Raw genomic sequence first — 17,504 nt, forward strand, 5'->3', positions numbered from 1 at the left:
TAACTTCCCCGCGCACCGCGTCAAGCTCCAACATCACACATCAAAACCCTCAAATTTCATGCTTATACGCAAGCTACTGCCGTTGGAATTATCGAAGTCTATAGTGAGATTCTCACCAATATCCCTGCAGCTCTTCGCGTCTCCAACTCACACATGACGTCAGACTATCTCGTTCCGCAACCAAACACCAGACAGAACCATCAGCATGTCACTACGACGCTCAGCTCGCAATGCAGTGAATTCTAAGGCCGTTGCGCCTGAAGCGCCAGAAGCGTTGTACGAGAAAACCAACACAAGTGGCGCAAATAAGAAAGTCACTACAGATGATGATCTGGTTCGTGCTAATGCAGGTCCTTATTCTGCACCTTCCCCAGCAATGCAAGCAAGGCTAAATGCAAGAAAGAAAGCCACCGCTATTGTAGACGCCAACGCCTCAAAGAAAACCTCCGCACCAAAGAAAGCCGCGCCACGAAAACGTAAAGCACCCTTACCAGAACAAACAACAGCACTCCTCAACAACGTTGCCAACCACTCCGAAATCCTCACCTCGACAGGCGCATCCCCTGAGTTGCTCCAGCAGATACCCCCTGAAGTACTCCAAAGCATCGACGTCACGAAACCCGTTGAGATATTCACTATTCCATCCGGCCCCTTCACAGCACCAGACGGTCCTTTCAGAGAACCTGGAACCGCCCGGCTCCCAACGCCAGATCTGCCGGCTGGTGCCGATGCGCCGTCGACACCACTACCCAAACAGACCAAGAGACGAAGGAAAACAAAAGCGGACACAGTTTCGCCAGCGAAGCCTCCACCCTTTACACCCACGCCGTCTGGTGTGGGTTTGATTACGGGAGCGAACAACGTAGACCGGAGGCCGAAGGATGCGGATCATATGCTCGACGACCTCGCCAGTTTCAACAGGCCAGCTGACCCGGGTATGACGAATGCACCAGTGCTCACGCCCAACGGGTCACAAGTCGTAGTCAACGACTCGCCAGCTAAGAAGCGGAAAGCAAACGATTTACCACCGGACGTTGGGAGCCCTTCGAAACTAGGGAGTGGAGGTTCGACGATCGATATGCTGTTGAAGGACGCAGAAGCGTATTTGATCAAGGTGGATAAGGAGGTGACAGGGAATGGGAAGTTGGAGAAGTTGATTCAGACGCAGAAGTGTAAGATATTTGATCCCGAGGGGTTGAGGGAGGTGGTTGATCCTTTCACGGCGCTGGCGAGCGGGATTATTGGGCAACAGGTATGTTTGCACGGTTCCAACATCACTCTTCCTATCATCGACGTTGAGCATTGAGCATCAAACGACAGAGATGTCAGATGGAAAGCCATATCGATTAGCATTGGCACTCTCTGCAACCACAACTCCCACTACCACCTCAACACCGCACTAAGACCACCCAGGTATCCGGCGCAGCCGCCGCTTCCATCCGCAAGAAATTCACCGCCCTCTTCTCGGAAACCCATCCCTCCTTCCCCTCCCCAGCGCAAGTCCTTACGCTCGACATCCCCAAACTGCGCACAGCAGGCCTCTCGCAGCGCAAAGCCGAGTACATCAGCGGTCTCGCTGAAAAATTCGCTTCGGGAGAATTCACAGCCGAGGGGCTTGTGAGCGCAAGCGATGAGGAGTTGATTGAGAAATTAGTTGCCGTGAGGGGCCTGGGGAGGTGGAGTGTGGAGATGTTTGCGTGTTTTGGGTTGAAGAGGATGGATGTTTTTAGTACGGGGGATTTGGGTGTGCAGTGAGTCTCTCCCTCCTATCTTCCTACCTTCCTTGTTTGGCCGTCTTGTTGTTGGGCACTGTTGTTGCCGTTGCTGTTGCTGTTGTACTGCAAGTAATGAATGCGGTTACTACACCACAGTAGTGAGAGTGGTACACAGCGAGCGTTGAGCGCGCGCGATGTGAGGGAACATCCCGGTACGAGGTCGATACACAACAGTAGTAGTAGCAGGAGCAACATCAGCGACATGGAAGACTCTGCTAACATGGCATAGACGAGGCATGGCCGCATACATGGGGCGCGACGTCTCCAAGCTGAAGAATAAGGGTGGGAAATGGAAGTACGTACCGCCTTCCTGCGCTGTATTCACTTTCTGTTGTCGTCAGTGCCTTGTCTATGACAGCTCGTACGCTTGAGCTGTCATGCATGAAAGCATAAGGGTACATGAGCCGACAATTGCTTCATGGGGATTGCCAGTGCCTAAAGAGTTGCTTCTTCTAGGCATGCAGTACCCCTGGCGGATCATGCTGCCTGACAGTTGACGCTGACATTGGGCCGCAGATACATGTCCGAGCAAGAGATGCTGTCTATAGCGAGCAAGTTCTCGCCATACAGGTGCGTGGATCTCCGTTGTGCATAGCGCTTGCAGTGCAGCATGTGCTCTGCCTTGTGTCACAGCTAAGTCTCGCAGGTCTCTTTTCATGTGGTATATGTGGCGAATCGCAGATGTGGAGACCGAAGTGCTGGAGTAGCTGGAGTAGCTGGAATTTTCCATTGTCTGGAGTGGTCTGATGGTACGCAGTCTTCTCGATCTTGATAGAAGGTGCTGGATATCATTGTGTGACGTCTGCTGTTGGTTATGAGCATGAGGACGTCTCTGCTGATCGTCAACGGCTCATGCATGTAGATGTAGGGGGGGGGGGGGGGGGGGGTTGCAATACATCTGACATCTGCCATATGTCGTCTGCAAGTCGTGAACGAGCGGAAAAGGGCCGATAGCTTTCCGCTGCGAAGCATCCCTCGCTTCCGCTTCCCAGGCGTACTTGTTGTGCCAAGGGCGATGCTAGGCCTCCTCAACTGTTCGGTGCTACTTGCAACCGCAAAGATAGTAGCAACAAGCGAGCACAGTCTCCTTGGAGCGGAGAACGTATTTAAGGGTCATCCTGACGAGAGACCTGTCATTCTCCCCACTGAAGTGAAGTGGTCCGTTGCTAGATGAGGTATACCGTGAAGCCATGATCAGTGGCTTGTAAAGGCAGTGCCTCCAGTTACGACAGATACGTTGTATAGCATGATCCACGGTTCCTGCCGCAAGGAACTGTCAATCGATCTTGATTGCGCAGATATCCATTGGGCATTGACATACGGAGAAAAGGCGGTCTGCAATACGCAGATGCTAGTTGTCAACGGGGGCCTGGGTCGTCACATCGGTTGGGGTGAAGGTTTTGTGCTGCGAGGAAGTGAGGGTGGAGCTGAGATAGGTACAGCGGGCGGTACCAGAGATCGAACCGATCAACGAATGTACTAAGCGATTGTGACAAGAACAGAAGCACTGTATGAAATCGTGTTGGAGTCACCGATTGCTGTTCAGGGTTTGCGTAGCAAGGACGATTGACCGGTGGTGGCGGACCTTGCATAACTCCCTTTGAATAGTCCACATGTCGTTCACGAACGTCCTCCTCGGTAGCAGCGACGTCTAGCCACTTTGGAGTTGTGGTTTTTAGGCGTCTTTGTGTTGCTGTTGAACTGAGCGGAGTCAGCCAAGAAGAATCGGGTTGTACAAAGCATCAAACACAGGAGGACGTGTGTGCATACGACACTTCGTCTTCGCAATGGCTCGAGTGGCCTTTGCTCGAAGTGCAGAGCAGACTGCCTTTGGCTGACGATCGCCGCGGACGCTGCTGAAAGTGGTGCACCGTTGAGTCAAGAAGATTGTTGGACCTGATCACCATGATCAGGGAAATATGCTCGGTCAAAAGCGCACCTGCTGCCGTATCCCCCTTGTGCTGAGCTTTGTCGCGTGAGTTTGAAGTAAAGGTCTTGGCGGAGCTGGCAAATGTCTTGCTGTTCCTGACGATCATTGTGGAGGTGGACTGTTATGAGCAATTTGCACGAGATGGCGGCAGGAGCCGCCTCATCTGATCAAGGTCAAGCTTCAGTAACTAGCGATAACGCTGACGATCTCACAGATGCCTGACAACGCGGGCAGTAGCTGTCTGTCGTTGTGACATCAACAGCTGCCCAGCTGGCAGCAAACACTGGAGCGCGCAGCAAGCGAAGTTTGCAAAAGCTTGGAAATGAGATGACCTAAAAGCGGAGACTTGGATGATCAGGGGGAACGGGTAGAAGTAACGGCCGAGTCCCAAGTGGATATTCATATATCACGATGATGATGTTTACGCAGAAGAGGGTGGGTTCCTCGAGATTGCGCTGGGCGCACTTGCCCAAACAGAGGCCGTCGAACCTAATTCGGTGAGGCCGACAGGGATGTACTCTGGTCAGGGGACGCGCAATTCACTGTTCAACAATCTGCGGGCTGGGAATGGCAGCCAACGACCAGCGACAAAATCGCGATTTGTGGCTGGACATGCGTGCGGGGGATGCAGCTGTGAGAGGACAATAGTTTGGAGAGTGCGGGACTGTGTTTGAGATGTCAGACATTGTGCACCCGTACGGAGGTTTGAAGTGCGCACGCACGGACAGGCCAGACACGATGTCCGCTTCATCAAGGCTCAAGAATCGATAAGCACGTTGAACAGGTAGCGGAGAGTCTAGGGCAGATCCTGATCCTGAAGGGGTGGCTTCTGACCTCTAGTGCAGTGTTGTGGCGTGTGCCATGGCCGCTGGAATGAGCCACCAGCCGAGTGAAATGCACTACGGATGAACAACCAGACGGTGCACACCAGCAGCAGCACTTGGAGACGACTCTCGATCGGCAGGCTGGCTCTGGATTGTGAGGCGGCACATGCTGGAAAGCAGTGCACCACTTCCAAGAAATCAAGATTTGAAAGCTGCGGGACGAGTGCGGACCTGCGAAGGCTATCCATGGTTGGAAACGCCGATGCCTTCACTGCCTGTCAAGAAGATCCTGACAGCCTCTCGAACCATGGGTGGCGTCGTCGCACGCTGCAGCAGTTCACAACGGCGACGAGAGAGTAGCACTACAGCTGCTGCTTTGTGCCGCTGTCTGCAGTCCACAGAAGTCCGAGAGGGCAATCGGCTGCCAGCGCGTGGCCCAACAGTGCGCTGGCCTGCGCTGCTTCAGGCTTGTTGATGGTCGACGCGAAGAGAATGCCACGCACGAGCCAATAACGATTGATATAGTCGGCGCGCTAAGGTGACTAGGGTCGCGCCTGCCTTCCTCCTTTCTTTTCGCAGGCCGAGTGCTACCCACTCCTTCTTCTACGACATCCACCCTCGTTCTTGCTCGTCAGACCATTACGCTTTCCCCGTCGGTGCTGGGGCTACTCTTCTTAATACGGTGCTCTTTCGTTTGCAACTAATTCTGTCTCTCGCTCCACGCATCTTTCCACCCATTCACCGAGCAACTTAGTCCGCCCAACAGCGCGCAGTCTTAATATCCACGGTTCGTGCATCCCGACGTCTCCTTTGACGACAGACAACACCACCACGCCACGGAAGCACACAAAGTCTATCACCGACCAGCGACTGACATTGCACTACCAGTAACCGATACCGTCTCGCACATCAACCACCATGTCGTCGTTCTTCAAGGTTGCCCTGCCGGCTCTGGCCCTCGCAGGCTCTGCCTACGGTATGTTTATCCTGTCATAGGGAAGCCATTGGGGTGTCCCTTTGATGTGAAGCCTCTGCTTATACATCCTAGCAGCTGAGTGCACCGTCTCCGCGACCACCACCATCCAGAACGCCGGCGATGCCACCGCTCTTGCCTCGTGCTCGACCTTCTCTGGCAACATCGCCATTGCGACCGGCACCACTGACGACATTGCCCTGAACGGCATCAAGGAGCTGAACGGCAACCTGGTCGCCACCAACAACTCAAACATGAAGCGTATCAGCGCTGACAGCCTCGAGAAGATCGACGGCTCGTTGAACCTGGACGGCCTGACCCGCCTTTACGCGGTCGACTTCCCCAAGCTCAAGACTGTCGAGACGATCAAGTGGAACGCTCTCCCCAACCTCCAGACCATTGGCTTTACCGCCGAGGTCACCCAGGCCGACAACATCAACATCCAGAACACTGCTCTCCGCTCCCTCGAGGGTATCAACATCGAGAAGGCCGATACCATCTTCATTGCCAACAACGGCTACATCAACGAGATCAGCATGCAGCTAGGTAACGTCTCTGACTCGCTGACCTTCGCCGACAACAACGAGAAGCTCGCCGTCACCCTGCCCAACCTTATCTGGGCCACCAACTTGACCTTCCGTTTCATCGGCTCTCTTGAGATGCCTTCTCTCGAGACCCTCAACGGATCTCTTGGTCTGTACAACAACGGTTTCGAAAGCTTTTCCGCTCCCAACCTGACTACCATCGGTGAGGCTCTCGCCATTGTCGCCAACGAGCAGGTATCCAACATCAGCTTTCCTCTGCTCACCAAGATCACCGACAACCTGCAAATCGCCAACAACACCAACCTTTCTACCATCGACGGATTCCCCAAGCTGAAGAGCATTGGTGGTGCTTTCGATATCTCTGGAAACATGAGCGAGTAAGTCAAGCTGGGACATCTAATCCTATACCAGTGCTAACAGATACTAGTGTCGAGACCCCCGAGCTTGACAGCGTCGTCGGTGCCTTCAACCTGCAGTCCACCGGCAACGTCACCGAGGCTTGCGCTTTCTACAAGCCCCTCAAGGACAAGAAGCTCATTCAGGGCAAGTACTTCTGCCAGGGCAAGCTCGTCGACCCCGGCCAGGAGGGAAGCAAGCCTACCAGCCAGACTAGCAGCGACTCTAAAACCGGTGCCGCCACAAGCCTGAGCGCAGTCAACGGTGCTCTTGGTCTTGCTGCCATGGCCGCTGTCTTCCTCCTCTAAACGGTATCGGACGCTGGCGTTTCCATTGTATTTGCATAGACTAATCATCCATGATCTGGCTTCCTTTGATAGCGTATGGCATCTTCCGGACAAGCGCTCACGTTCGAGCTCAGCTTGACAAGGATTGGAGTGGTTTGGGCGAAGGGTTAATGGGCCCGTATGCATCAGTTGTATGTATCAATTGGCTACTGGGGTCAAATATGGTAGACTTTCAATCTGCAGTACACACTAGTCAGTTCTCTCCAGCCTCGTTGAGCGGAATGGCACGATGGGTTGCTTGAGAGAGTTGCACTTGCACATTTGTTACACTCTTTTCAATTTTGTGTATAGGGTATCTACGCTTTTCACCTCGTCGTATAGGGCAAGCAGAAATACACTCTTGGGTTGTCAATATTACTTGATCAGACTTTTTGCTCAACTTGCTCTAGTGTGACATTTCGCGCGCATATCCGTGTCTTGATCAGATGCTCTGTCACTTCTTCGTTTGCCATCCTAAACTGTTTGCTCGAGCCGGGGAATGCGGACCAGTTCTTAGCGTCCGCGTAGTGTCGAACCGGGATTGTTGCTCAGCAACATCACTGCAGTTACACAGCCAGGTTCAGCTCTCGCAACACCAACCCATGTCCTGCTTCTCCACTTCCTTGCCAAAAGGACGAGCCGCTGGCTTAGAGGGTCTCGCGAATTGAGAGTGTGCAGCCGCCGACCGTGAGCCTGGTAAACGGTATCTTCGAGGTTTGCTTTTTCAACCAAGGCCTCTCCCGCTCCAATCGAGCAAGCCACGATGATACCTTAGCCACGAATTGGGAATTACCATCAGCCTCGAAGCCTAAAGCAGAGTGCCTGCTGCTTTCTAAGACATATTCACAGCGAACGAGCGCTACATCTGCACGTTCTGCATTTGACAATGCTGTTCTACATTGACGACTCCGAAGGCGCAAGTCGATTGTTGCATTGCTCGAATCAATTATTGCGTTGACCGAAGCGAATATGAGCGGTGAATAGCGCTTGACAGCCTTGTATCCTTTGGCTGTCATTGAGAAACGGCCAGAGCATGTGCAGGGTGCCCATGTCTATCAGCTGCAGACATGCATGTCTCAAACGACGTCCCTTGCCGATGCACCTAGGCGCATCGCCTAGCTCACACCCACAGCTAGCAGTGGCGTAAACCATTCTCCTTTGAGTACAGCCGTCTAGACACGACTGCTCTTCTTCTGGTCTTGCATGATAGAAGTTTGGTACCGAAAGGATTCATACCCTCGTTCGTGTAAAAGGTTGCAACGGCCATCAACTAACGTCCTCGAACCTAGTTGAGTACCCGCTTCCGCGTTGCCGTCACCAAGATCTTGTGCATGATACCATGGCCCTCAATCTTCAGATGCTATAAAGGACATTCACTTTCTCCCTCAGTGTCCCGTCGCAACATTCACGACTTGCATTCAGATCACTTGTATCCTTTGGCGGCTTCCTGTTCTTGCTTTGCACTTCAACGTTCTTCATCACTCCTACATAATGCATCAATTTCATCTGCCCAACCCAACAACAGTTGTGTCTCACCAACCTGCTGATGAAATGTAAGAAGACCTGCACCATTGTTATGGAGTAGTGCTAACTACTCTCAGCAAGCCTGAACTCACCAATGTCAAGCTGCCACCTATTCGCCAGGTCACTCCAGAACAGCGTTTCTACTACAGTTCGAGCGTCACCACCTATGAGTCCGACATGTCGAGGCGTCCATCAGTCTCCTCGATAGCGTCATCTGGCTTTCATCCCTCTCGATCTGCCTCTCCCACATTCTCCACTTCCACTCTCGAGCCTCAGTATGGAGGTGCCAGACCCCTCGATTGCTTGCGAATGCAGGCCGGCCATGTCGAGACGTTCCCTTACACCACACCGATTCTTGACCCCACAGCTGCTACACCTCACACTGGTGGAAAGGCAAGCAAGAAGAAGCGACACGACCGCAAGCAGTACTCCAAACGAGCGATTACTGGTACTACTTCCTCGAGGGTTCAAAAGAGCGACAACGAAGCGGGCAACCGCTACTGTCAAGCCCTCGACCAGGCCGAGATCGCGATGGTGTGCAGGCAGGGCAACCCCAATATCGAGATCACTGCGGCACCACGACACGGTGGCAAAGTTGGCTGGACTTCACTCAAGAACAACAACATCAGCTGGGACGTTCAGAAAGAAGATGGCATTCAACCGTCTCTTTGGAACAAAGCTGATGTCAACGGCTCCGGTATTTTGATGCTTAGGCAAAGCAACGAACAGATCGACGATGATATCAACTTTCTTGGACGTCTGGGTGAGCAAGCGCCGTCCATGTCGAACAAGCAACTCCTGGAGGAAGTGGCCCGATTTCGACAACACTTGATCGCTGCGAAGAACACTCGCGGCGAGGCTGGTTGGAAATCAGCCTCACAGCGCATGATCTATGAAGAACAGTAGACATCGCGCCGCTTTCAGCCCGACGTTGCAGCTTTTTGTGGATTTTCAGCGGCATTGGCGGTTTATTCAGTACCTTGTTTCTTTGCAAGGCATTTCGTTTCCATCAAAAGTCTGTTACTTCTCGTCGCTTTGGCGGATCTCTTTCGGCTTGGAGTAGACTTCGCTCTCTCACCGTGTATCCTGCTTACGCACATGGCTCTTTGCAGTACATCTCTGGGTGGTTGTCTCATACTCCTTTTCTTGGCATTTCCTTTTTCACGACGAACGACATTCTGTATGACGATTGCAACGGCCTTCTAATCATGAACATTCTTAGCTTAGCATTATGGTATACCCGCGTCGCAATCGATGCACCAGCGCTCCTTCCTTGCTCGAGGCAGGAACGATCAAACAATCAAAATCAACTCACATCATTCGCCTCGTCATATTCCACTTTCTCTGACCCACCTTTCTTCATCACTGCCGCCGCTAATGCCTTCGCTCCCATCCTGCCGACAGGCCAATCCTCGACCCCAGCCTAGGGGTGGAGTACAGAGAAACAGTATTTGTCGTATTTCTTGGTGTATTTGTGTTTAAAAACTGATAGATACCATACAGATACAGCCTTGGCGGATTTGTTAGCAATTTTACTAGTAAACTCGAGGGGTCGTCATCTGAGCCTGCAGAGGAGACGTTTGCTAAGGTTGCTGAGATCAGCAACAGTGCCAAATCTACTCTTGAACTGGCTTCTTTACAGCTATAAATAGATGCCAAGAAATACCACACGTACAGTTGATACAAGTACGTACTTGTACTCAAAACCTCGAAAAATACCGTATCCGTGATGCCTGACAACCCTACCCCAGCCTTTCGATCGCGGCTCATGTTGCCTTCTGTCTTATTCACGTTCAGTTCGTTCGCTTACGGCTCCGGCAATCCACTTCCGCTGCACAATGTAGCCGAAAGTGGAGAGGCCAGCCAAACGTGCATGCATCATTGTAACATCCGCAGCGATTTCTCACCTCTGCATCGCGGTGGACGGCTCGTCTGAACGGTGAATGGAAACAGGGAGCACGAGGATGGAATGTCCCACATTGTCTTGCTTCATGTAGCGCCTTTGACGCAGCCCCGGAGTCGCGCGGTTCGAGATGCGCTGATGGCTGACCCTTTGCAGTTCTGTGTTCCCATCGACTTCAGCCTAAGGCAACGTCCTGCGCGCTTCTCCGCATCACCATCAACCATCCTTCTCAACGGATTTGCCCTCCTTCGACCAGCATTCGTTCGTCATGGTCCTACATCCCACTTCCGCTTCCCGCACTATGACTCATGGCGACTCTATTATGGGCCTGTGATGTGCAAACGGCAGCGGCTTCCTGCATAAAGCACCGACTAAATGGCCGGGCAGTCGCATCAGAACGTGTTTGTTACAGCAGTGTACGACCTGAGAACTCGTTTCGTCCTCCACAATGACCTTGCTCGTGTTCTGGGCACCGGCTTCTTAAGGCTTTCTGTATGACAAGAATGCTTTCCCACCCTGGTTCGAAACATCTTACTGGTCGATGGAGCCTCGTTCCCGTGCCGATGCGTCTCCCCGTGAGTAGTCAACAATTCAGTATGGCCTACTGCGGGCCGCCATCAAACGACGTGGAAAAGCGTTTGTAGTGTCTGCTGAATTCGGACGGACGCGGCTTCGCGCATGCCCTGAGCCGTCTCGACTTGCTCTCACATTTCGCTTGAGATGTCTGCTTCTCGAGCTTCCTGTAGTCAGGAAGGCAGCATTTGCTCATGGAGCAGGGCAATACTCCGCCAACCTTGCAACTCTTCTCCGTGATCCCGCAGATCACCACAAACAAACCTTCACCCGTATAGTGGCCAAGCACTGTGAAACTTCGAAGACATCCCTACATCCTCTGTACTACGTGTCAGATGTTGGATTAGATATTCAACAACCTACGAATGCATAGCGGAAATCACATTGAATTTCCTCCACCACTACGATGTTCCCCAGACGCCGAAGGATCTCGAGCGGCCATCACTTCGTTTCGAAGCCCAGACTAGACTGATGCACACTCCCGAAGGATTTTCTCAACGTTGCCCTCAAGTTGAGGCTGTTACTTGTCGTCGAGAGTACGATCGGTGAAAGGCCCGACTTCTTGCCAGAAATATGTTCCATGTACAATGACTTCCTTATCTCCACATCTCAGCTGACCGATCGTTCTTGTATCCACATTCAAGATCTGTGTAGGATTCTGCTCCAGATCCGACACAGCCTTGATGTTTCTGCAAGCCACCAAAGCCGGACGGGTCATCGACAGTTTGGTGAAGCCATGATGCCATTTCTCCACAACCACGACTGTGCAGCACTGCCGTGGGACCATCCCCTGCTTCCGCTGGCGCCCAATGGATACTGGCGTGTATGCAACTCCACCTCTAGCATGGGCTTGCAGCTCGTGTTAGCGAGGCTTGGGGAAGTACAGTGCCGTTCCGCTGACAAGGAATGTAGAGTCCAGGAGCAATACGTGCAGTAGTGCCGCGGAAGAGGGCTGACGACTAGGTTTATGTAAAGACCATGGATGAAGCTAGTAGGCGTCGTATTGAGGGTTTGTGAAGGCTGGAAGGGGTCCAGGATGCGTTGCCATTTTCGACGGTCGATATCGTTGTGAAGACCCCGTATGTTTCAACGGCTACAAGGAGTGAGACCAACAGAGTCTCTCTTGTGAGGGGAAATGGTATCCTGCTGGGTGACAGGCATGATTGTCTCCTGATTCTGATCTCATGAGCCTCATCTGGCATGCACAGCTGTTCCTGCTGAGCTTTTTTTCACCCATCCCAAGGTCCTTTTCATCTGATTTCGAAGCCTTGTCACAACTGTTAACTTCAGAGGTGCTCTCCTTCGAGGCTGGACAGCGCTTCAGCTGGAGGTAGTCTCAGAGAGCTGCTCCAATTTGTCTGACTGTTGCGCTGTCTCCAGCTATCTCGAAGCTCGATCACATACACCAATGCAGTTGACTTGTCGTAAGGGAGGCGGTGCGGCACAACTACACAGCCAAAGGTTCATATCCCTGTGAAACTGGTTAGGAAGCCCGTAAAAACATCCTTCGGTACGATGAGGCGCCCAGTACGGGCCGCAGCGGGCAGTTAAAAGCTTACGGTGTAGATCATGACGTGTGCAGCATCTCGGACAGTCGAGGCTCTTACAGAGTTTCATGTTGCCGTCTTATGTGATGCTCTGCCAGATTCCAGACGCCTGGTTGCACTCAGCTGTAGCGCGTGCTAGCGCATCATTGGGCTTCACGTGTCAACGACAAGGGTCCATCGCGACATGCTCAGAACGAGCAGAAATGTTTGTTTGCAAGATAAGCACCCGTTGACAACGCAAAATCTGACAGGACGGCTTTGCAATTGCCAACAACAACAACAACAACAACAACAACACAATAACAACACCACACTACTCCCCCGAAACATCGAGGGCCGTTTTCTCCCACGCGTCGTCATCGGTGGACCTTGTTGCGGACGATCAATTTAGTTAGCGCATCCAGTGCATGCTTCGACATTGCGGACGATTGTCAAGGTCTGGAACTGCAATTGTTTGCTGTCTGCCCGTCGCTCCTTCCACACCCAATCTCGCACAGCAGGAACGTGCTGTCACGTCTGTTGTTTCTGGCAACGGCCCCACCTACGACCATACCGGTAAACGTCACTACCTTAGCTCAAGTGTAGCTCCATCCGCGCACCGCGCAACAAACCACCACGCTGGCTTCACCGGAATCGCCGTCCCCGCTCCTCCACACACAGCGCCAGCGCAGAGATACTGGCGACATCCGCGCGAGGAGCTCGTCCGTCAGCATCAGCCAGGCTCGGGGAGAGGAGGAGGAGGACAAGCAGCCTGCGGGCTTTGCGGGTATCAAGATGCTGCCGCAGATGGTAGCGGGCAAGGGAGGCTACTCGTGGAAGGCGGCGAAGGCGAGGATACCGCCGTACAGGCAAATCACACATAGAGTCCGGAGTCCGAAGTTTCTGGTGCCGCTGGCGATTGTCACGGCGGTCGTGCTGCTATGGCGGTCTATGGGCAGCGCCGCGAGTGAGGTGCAGAGGTATGAACGATCCATGTGGCCATACAGTTGCGCATGAAGCTGTCGCGGGGCATGTACAAGCGTGATTGCGAACAGCTGCTAATCTGGCCTTTCCAGATTCTACTGCTTCGGCCCGTCAAAACCTCCCATGCGAATGACGCCAAACGAGAACGAAGAATGGTACGGCCACCTCACAACACCGGTCATATTCAACCACCGCAAGGCGATCGAGATCAATAGCACCGAGATACAGCACATCAACCTCGACCCTATCAAGTCGACTGTAGACGCGGCACGGAACAAGGAGAAGGTCCTCATCCTGACACCGCTGCGCGATGCTTCCTACTACCTCGCGAAACACTTCGACCTCCTCACGCAACTTACGTACCCGCACGAGCTGATCGACCTGGCCTTCCTGGTCGGCGACACCACGGATGACACCATGGCAGCGCTGGCAATGGAGCTCGAGAGGGTGCAGAACAACCCGGACATTGCGTTCAGGTCGTCTATGATCGTGGAGAAGAGCTTCGGCGTGACAACCGGACAGAGCGTGGAAGAACGACACGGCTTTGCTGCGCAAGGGCCGCGGAGAAAGGCTATGGGCAAGGCGAGGAATTACCTGCTCTCGGCGGCGATGAAGCCTGATCATAGCTGGGTGTACTGGAGAGATGTGGATATTGTCGAGAGTCCGCCCAACATCATTGAGGACTTTGTCATGCATGATAGGGATATCCTAGTTCCCAGTGAGTAGTTTGGGAGCCCGTGAGCTCGGACAGCATACTGACGAGACAGACATTTGGTTCCACAGGTACAAGGAGGAGAAAGGCAAGATGGTCGACATTGAAGGCCGCTGTACGTGTACGCACCCTGATATGCTTGACCTCCATACTGACAACAAACAGTCGACTACAACTCCTGGCAAGAATCTCCAGAAGCCCTCAAACTCGCCGCCACGCTCGACAAGGACGTCGTCCTTGCCGAAGGTACGCACCCATCTGTCCTCACTCGACTCAACGCCCCACTGACATGACCCCCAGGCTACAAAGAATATAAAACAAACCGCATCTACATGGCGAAAATGGGCGACCGCCACGACGACCCGCACGAAGAAATCCCCCTCGACGGCATCGGCGGCGTCAACATCGTGGTAAAGGCCGACGTGCACCGCTCCGGCATCAACTTCCCCGCATACGCATTCGAGAACCAGGCGGAGACGGAGGGGTTCGCGAAGATGGCAAAGAGGGCTGGGTATGGCGTGTACGGACTGCCGAATTATGTTGTCTGGCATATTGATACGGATGAGAAGCCTGGCAACGCTTAAGAGAGCATAAATCCATGGCGAGGAGGATAAAATATGTATGATGATACGGAACAAGGAGATCAAACAAGCGCAGTAAGACGCATATGACGGAGTTCTGGTTGTTTGATTATCACTCACATAGACGGGGAGGACGAGCGTGGCTTGTGCAAGCTCTTAGCGTAGCGAAGCATTCGCATACTGTACATTGATAAGACGGGACGGAAAAGCTGGCTCTGGGAGCATCGATCTGTTCTCTGTAGACATAGCACATTATACCATGTTTCCAACTCATTGATCCACCAGGTTGAAATCAATGATTGTCTTCATCATCGATCGATCATGTGGATATGCTTTGTAGGCGCGCATAGTTACCTTGAGACGAGAAAGGACTGCGCTCCATGATCGTAGATATCTGCGTGCAACCGCCAATATTCAGCTCGCCCTCGCTTCCGACTCTTCTTGTCTCTCTGTTCCGTCTCCATGCTCATCAGTTCGTCAAGCACCTGATTCGCTGCCTTGGCACCATCTCGACCCGCCGCGCTGGCAACGCCGTTGACCGTACTGCCTGGATGGAGTAAGGATTCACACGCCATGGGCATTGACTGCAAGGGCAGATGTTTCCGAGGCGCATTCCTGCTGTCGATTTTGGGTAGACGGAGCAGGCGATGCAGCGGGCGGTGCAGTCGAGCTGGAAGTAGACCTGGGTCTCTTTGTCTCTGGAGCCGGAGAAGCGCCATCTTTCAGACCGCGCTCATCTGGTTGGGAGTTCTTAGGGTCGGTTTGGTGGTGTGAGCACGGCTGAGAAGCAACCTGTGACCGGAGAGCTCGAGCAGACGGCGTTTCGTTCGCCCGTGTCGGATGTGCGCGCAGCTACTTGCTGTTGTCTCGGTCGAGTGTGCTATCGTTGGAGTCTGCGTTCCGCTTCAAATGTCGGGGCTGTGGAGCAGACATCTTGGTTGTGTTGCGAGATGAGGTCAGAGAGAGCGCTTGTGACAAGTGGATAGAGCAGTAGATGGCAGTGGGCGCAGAAAGCGGGGTATACGTTGGGAACGGTAAGGTGAAGGTGAAGGTGAAGCACTTTGCAACAACACCACGCAAGTGCTACGTGTATATGGCGGGCGATTGATCAGGTAATCGAATCTTGTCTCCGTACATCTCTAGCTGTTATAGGGAGGGCTATGCTTAATGGTCGTATGTGCCGGCGTGAAACTTGCGTTCGTCGTAATACCGGGCACGGATGTTCCTACCTCTGTATTGGAAACCTTCGTCGAACCGGTTGACAGCCTGAGGTTTGATGTTAGGACATGCAGAAGTTGGAAGTGAGTACGAGACTTACGTTAAGAGCACTTAGTACCGATTTGAAGTGGATGTACACCACTCCATCGGCATTCGACTCGTCGACCTGCAACCTTTCAACAGGACCAAACTGCCGCACAGTTAGCTTCCGTCTCGGGAATTTGAGTGCATCATCCATACCTTCGTGCTGAACACCTCTCCCATATCCTGTCTAATTCCACCATCATCCCTCTCAGCATTTTCCCTCCAGTCCACGCCCTCCACACATCCCCACGTAACAACCACAGGACTCTCCTCCCCAAACTTGCCCGGCTCATCCTTCTTCCGCTCTCCACCACGCACATCCCAGACCTGCGCACTCTTGACCTTGTTGCCCTCGCCATCATCAAAGATACTCGATTGCCCGCCTGGTGCAGGTTTCCGGATCTTGACTTCGAGATGTGTGGTTACGCCGTCGTTGTTCTTGCCCAGGCCTTGGCCTTTGACGTAGCCCATCTTCGCCATCATGGCTTCGGCTTTGCTTATTTTTGGGCGTTTGGCAGGGCGCTCGGAATATTCGGGTTCGTCATTTGAGGGTTGCGTGGGTGGCTGCTCGAAGCGTACTGGGGGCGCAGAGATTGTAGCGTTGGCGTAGCGAACAGGTGGTGCTGAGATAGTGGCATTGTCGTAAATCGAGGAGCTACGCATTGTGCCGGGTGCACCAGCAGTAGGCACAGGCGGTGGAGGCGGAGGCGGAGGCGGAGAAACATCATCTGATACAGTTGGTGGTGGAGGGAAGCTGCGTGGCTGAGGTTCAGACGGTGGCGGCGGTGCGGCACTCGACTGCTGTTGCGAGAGACGCATGCGGCGTGCGTAAGGGTCCTCATCATCTTGTTCAGACGTAGTAGGCTGGTCGTAGGACGCTGGTGGTGCAAAAGTGGGCTTCGTTGCGAACGAGGGGGGCGGCGAGGTCGAGCCTGACGATGACATGGGCCTTGAAGCATTGGAGCCTTCGCTCTCCTCCCTCGATCTTTCAGATTGGCGAGCGGCTGATCGCAGAAAGTCGTTGAACCCTTCCTGCTTGCGTCTGTAGCCACCACTTGCTCTGTAAGCCTTCAGATTTGACCAGCGTTCAGGCTTGTGTGGAGCTGTTGGGTTCCAGTATCCGAACTGCTTTTGGAACTTCTTCATCTGTTTTTTTCTCTGGGCCTCCTCGTATTGGCGCTGCCTCCTCTCCTCAAGAATAGCTGCGTCATCGTCTGCAGTGCTTCGATACCAGTCTATGCCATGTTGTTCTGTCTTCGAAGCTGGAGCTGGGACCGGGTCTGAGGAGTTGGAGGTAGAAGAGGAAACCGCAGGCATGAGGGGCTTCTTGACAGTGCCGGCTTTTTTGGCCTGGGGGCGCTTGATTTGGTGTGGATTATGGAAAGCTGTAAACGCTCATGAGTCGTGGTTCAAAGACATGGTATGGAGTTCGTCAAGTAGATACCAGGTGCTTTCTTCTGCTGTTCGGCCTTTGCTTGCTCTTCTGTGAACTTGACAGGCGCAGACGAGGCAACAGTAGCTGCGGCATACGGATTCGATAAGCTTGCCTGAGCGTATGGATTTGGCAGGCCATATGGATTGGGCAAGGCTTGCGCCTTCTGCGGTTGCTGAGAGCCCATCTTAGCTAGGG

The 17,504-nt window shown here is 53.2% G+C and overlaps 6 protein-coding genes across 6 annotated transcripts; 5 read left to right on the plus strand and 1 right to left on the minus strand.

Moving 5' to 3' along the window:
• The first annotated feature begins 40 nt into the window (after window positions 1–40).
• On the plus strand, window positions 41–2,615 carry BU25DRAFT_412501 (DNA glycosylase). Its single transcript, XM_033706807.1, has 7 exons — window positions 41–103; window positions 164–334; window positions 404–1,252; window positions 1,414–1,751; window positions 2,005–2,070; window positions 2,292–2,345; window positions 2,422–2,615. Exons 2-7 carry the CDS (start codon window positions 206–208, stop codon window positions 2,480–2,482), a joined length of 1,497 nt encoding a protein of 498 aa, XP_033559643.1. The 5' UTR covers window positions 41–103; window positions 164–205; the 3' UTR covers window positions 2,483–2,615.
• A 2,650-nt stretch (window positions 2,616–5,265) lies between these two features.
• Window positions 5,266–7,158, plus strand: BU25DRAFT_412502 (uncharacterized protein). Its single transcript, XM_033706808.1, has 4 exons — window positions 5,266–5,316; window positions 5,418–5,505; window positions 5,578–6,424; window positions 6,475–7,158. The coding sequence occupies exons 2-4, from the start codon at window positions 5,448–5,450 to the stop codon at window positions 6,749–6,751; spliced, it is 1,182 nt and encodes a 393-aa protein (XP_033559644.1). The 5' UTR covers window positions 5,266–5,316; window positions 5,418–5,447; the 3' UTR covers window positions 6,752–7,158.
• A 1,014-nt stretch (window positions 7,159–8,172) lies between these two features.
• Window positions 8,173–9,259, plus strand: BU25DRAFT_492743 (uncharacterized protein). Its single transcript, XM_033711665.1, has 2 exons — window positions 8,173–8,322; window positions 8,371–9,259. Exons 1-2 carry the CDS (start codon window positions 8,261–8,263, stop codon window positions 9,197–9,199), a joined length of 891 nt encoding a protein of 296 aa, XP_033559645.1. The 5' UTR covers window positions 8,173–8,260; the 3' UTR covers window positions 9,200–9,259.
• Window positions 9,260–10,162: 903 nt separating this feature from the next.
• BU25DRAFT_112865 (uncharacterized protein) lies at window positions 10,163–10,678 on the plus strand. The gene has a single exon (XM_033700364.1). The coding sequence runs from the start codon at window positions 10,263–10,265 to the stop codon at window positions 10,557–10,559; it is 297 nt and encodes a 98-aa protein (XP_033559646.1). The 5' UTR covers window positions 10,163–10,262; the 3' UTR covers window positions 10,560–10,678.
• A 1,822-nt stretch (window positions 10,679–12,500) lies between these two features.
• Window positions 12,501–14,816, plus strand: BU25DRAFT_441279 (glycosyltransferase family 62 protein; the record flags this gene model as incomplete). Its single annotated transcript, XM_033709227.1, has 6 exons — window positions 12,501–12,521; window positions 12,902–13,275; window positions 13,372–13,997; window positions 14,047–14,106; window positions 14,157–14,237; window positions 14,292–14,816. The coding sequence occupies 6 exons, from the start codon at window positions 12,501–12,503 to the stop codon at window positions 14,573–14,575; spliced, it is 1,446 nt and encodes a 481-aa protein (XP_033559647.1). The 3' UTR covers window positions 14,576–14,816.
• An 831-nt stretch (window positions 14,817–15,647) lies between these two features.
• Window positions 15,648–17,398, minus strand: BU25DRAFT_412507 (uncharacterized protein). The gene is made up of 4 exons (XM_033706809.1): window positions 17,319–17,398; window positions 16,031–17,259; window positions 15,891–15,980; window positions 15,648–15,838 (listed from the first exon to the last, which is right to left on the minus strand). Exons 2-4 carry the CDS (start codon window positions 17,189–17,191, stop codon window positions 15,737–15,739), a joined length of 1,353 nt encoding a protein of 450 aa, XP_033559648.1. The 5' UTR covers window positions 17,192–17,259; window positions 17,319–17,398; the 3' UTR covers window positions 15,648–15,736.
• Window positions 17,399–17,504: the final 106 nt, after the last annotated feature.

This window comes from Macroventuria anomochaeta (genome assembly GCF_010093625.1).
Source record: "Macroventuria anomochaeta strain CBS 525.71 unplaced genomic scaffold BU25scaffold_25, whole genome shotgun sequence".
Classification (NCBI taxonomy): Eukaryota; Fungi; Ascomycota; class Dothideomycetes; order Pleosporales; family Didymellaceae; genus Macroventuria; species Macroventuria anomochaeta.

What these genes read in the sequence shown, in the direction of transcription:
- BU25DRAFT_412501 (XM_033706807.1), top strand. Translation starts at nt 206, where the DNA reads ATGTCACTACGACGCTCAGCTCGCAATGCAGTGAATTCTAAGGCCGTT. An exon ending in AATAAGGGTGGGAAATGGAA is followed by an intron (nt 2,071 to 2,291) that starts GTACGTACCGCC and finishes ATTGGGCCGCAG; the next exon opens with ATACATGTCCGAGCAAGAGA. An exon ending in AGCAAGTTCTCGCCATACAG is followed by an intron (nt 2,346 to 2,421) that starts GTGCGTGGATCT and finishes TAAGTCTCGCAG; the next exon opens with GTCTCTTTTCATGTGGTATA.
- BU25DRAFT_412502 (XM_033706808.1), top strand. Translation starts at nt 5,448, where the DNA reads ATGTCGTCGTTCTTCAAGGTTGCCCTGCCGGCTCTGGCCCTCGCAGGC. An exon ending in CCTCGCAGGCTCTGCCTACG is followed by an intron (nt 5,506 to 5,577) that starts GTATGTTTATCC and finishes TATACATCCTAG; the next exon opens with CAGCTGAGTGCACCGTCTCC. An exon ending in ATCTCTGGAAACATGAGCGA is followed by an intron (nt 6,425 to 6,474) that starts GTAAGTCAAGCT and finishes AACAGATACTAG; the next exon opens with TGTCGAGACCCCCGAGCTTG.
- BU25DRAFT_492743 (XM_033711665.1), top strand. Translation starts at nt 8,261, where the DNA reads ATGCATCAATTTCATCTGCCCAACCCAACAACAGTTGTGTCTCACCAA. An exon ending in CACCAACCTGCTGATGAAAT is followed by an intron (nt 8,323 to 8,370) that starts GTAAGAAGACCT and finishes AACTACTCTCAG; the next exon opens with CAAGCCTGAACTCACCAATG.
- BU25DRAFT_112865 (XM_033700364.1), top strand. Translation starts at nt 10,263, where the DNA reads ATGTCCCACATTGTCTTGCTTCATGTAGCGCCTTTGACGCAGCCCCGG.
- BU25DRAFT_412507 (XM_033706809.1), bottom strand. Translation starts at nt 17,191, where the DNA reads ATGCCTGCGGTTTCCTCTTCTACCTCCAACTCCTCAGACCCGGTCCCA. An exon ending in GAGAGGTGTTCAGCACGAAG is followed by an intron (nt 15,981 to 16,030) that starts GTATGGATGATG and finishes ACTGTGCGGCAG; the next exon opens with TTTGGTCCTGTTGAAAGGTT. An exon ending in CGGTACTAAGTGCTCTTAAC is followed by an intron (nt 15,839 to 15,890) that starts GTAAGTCTCGTA and finishes ATCAAACCTCAG; the next exon opens with GCTGTCAACCGGTTCGACGA.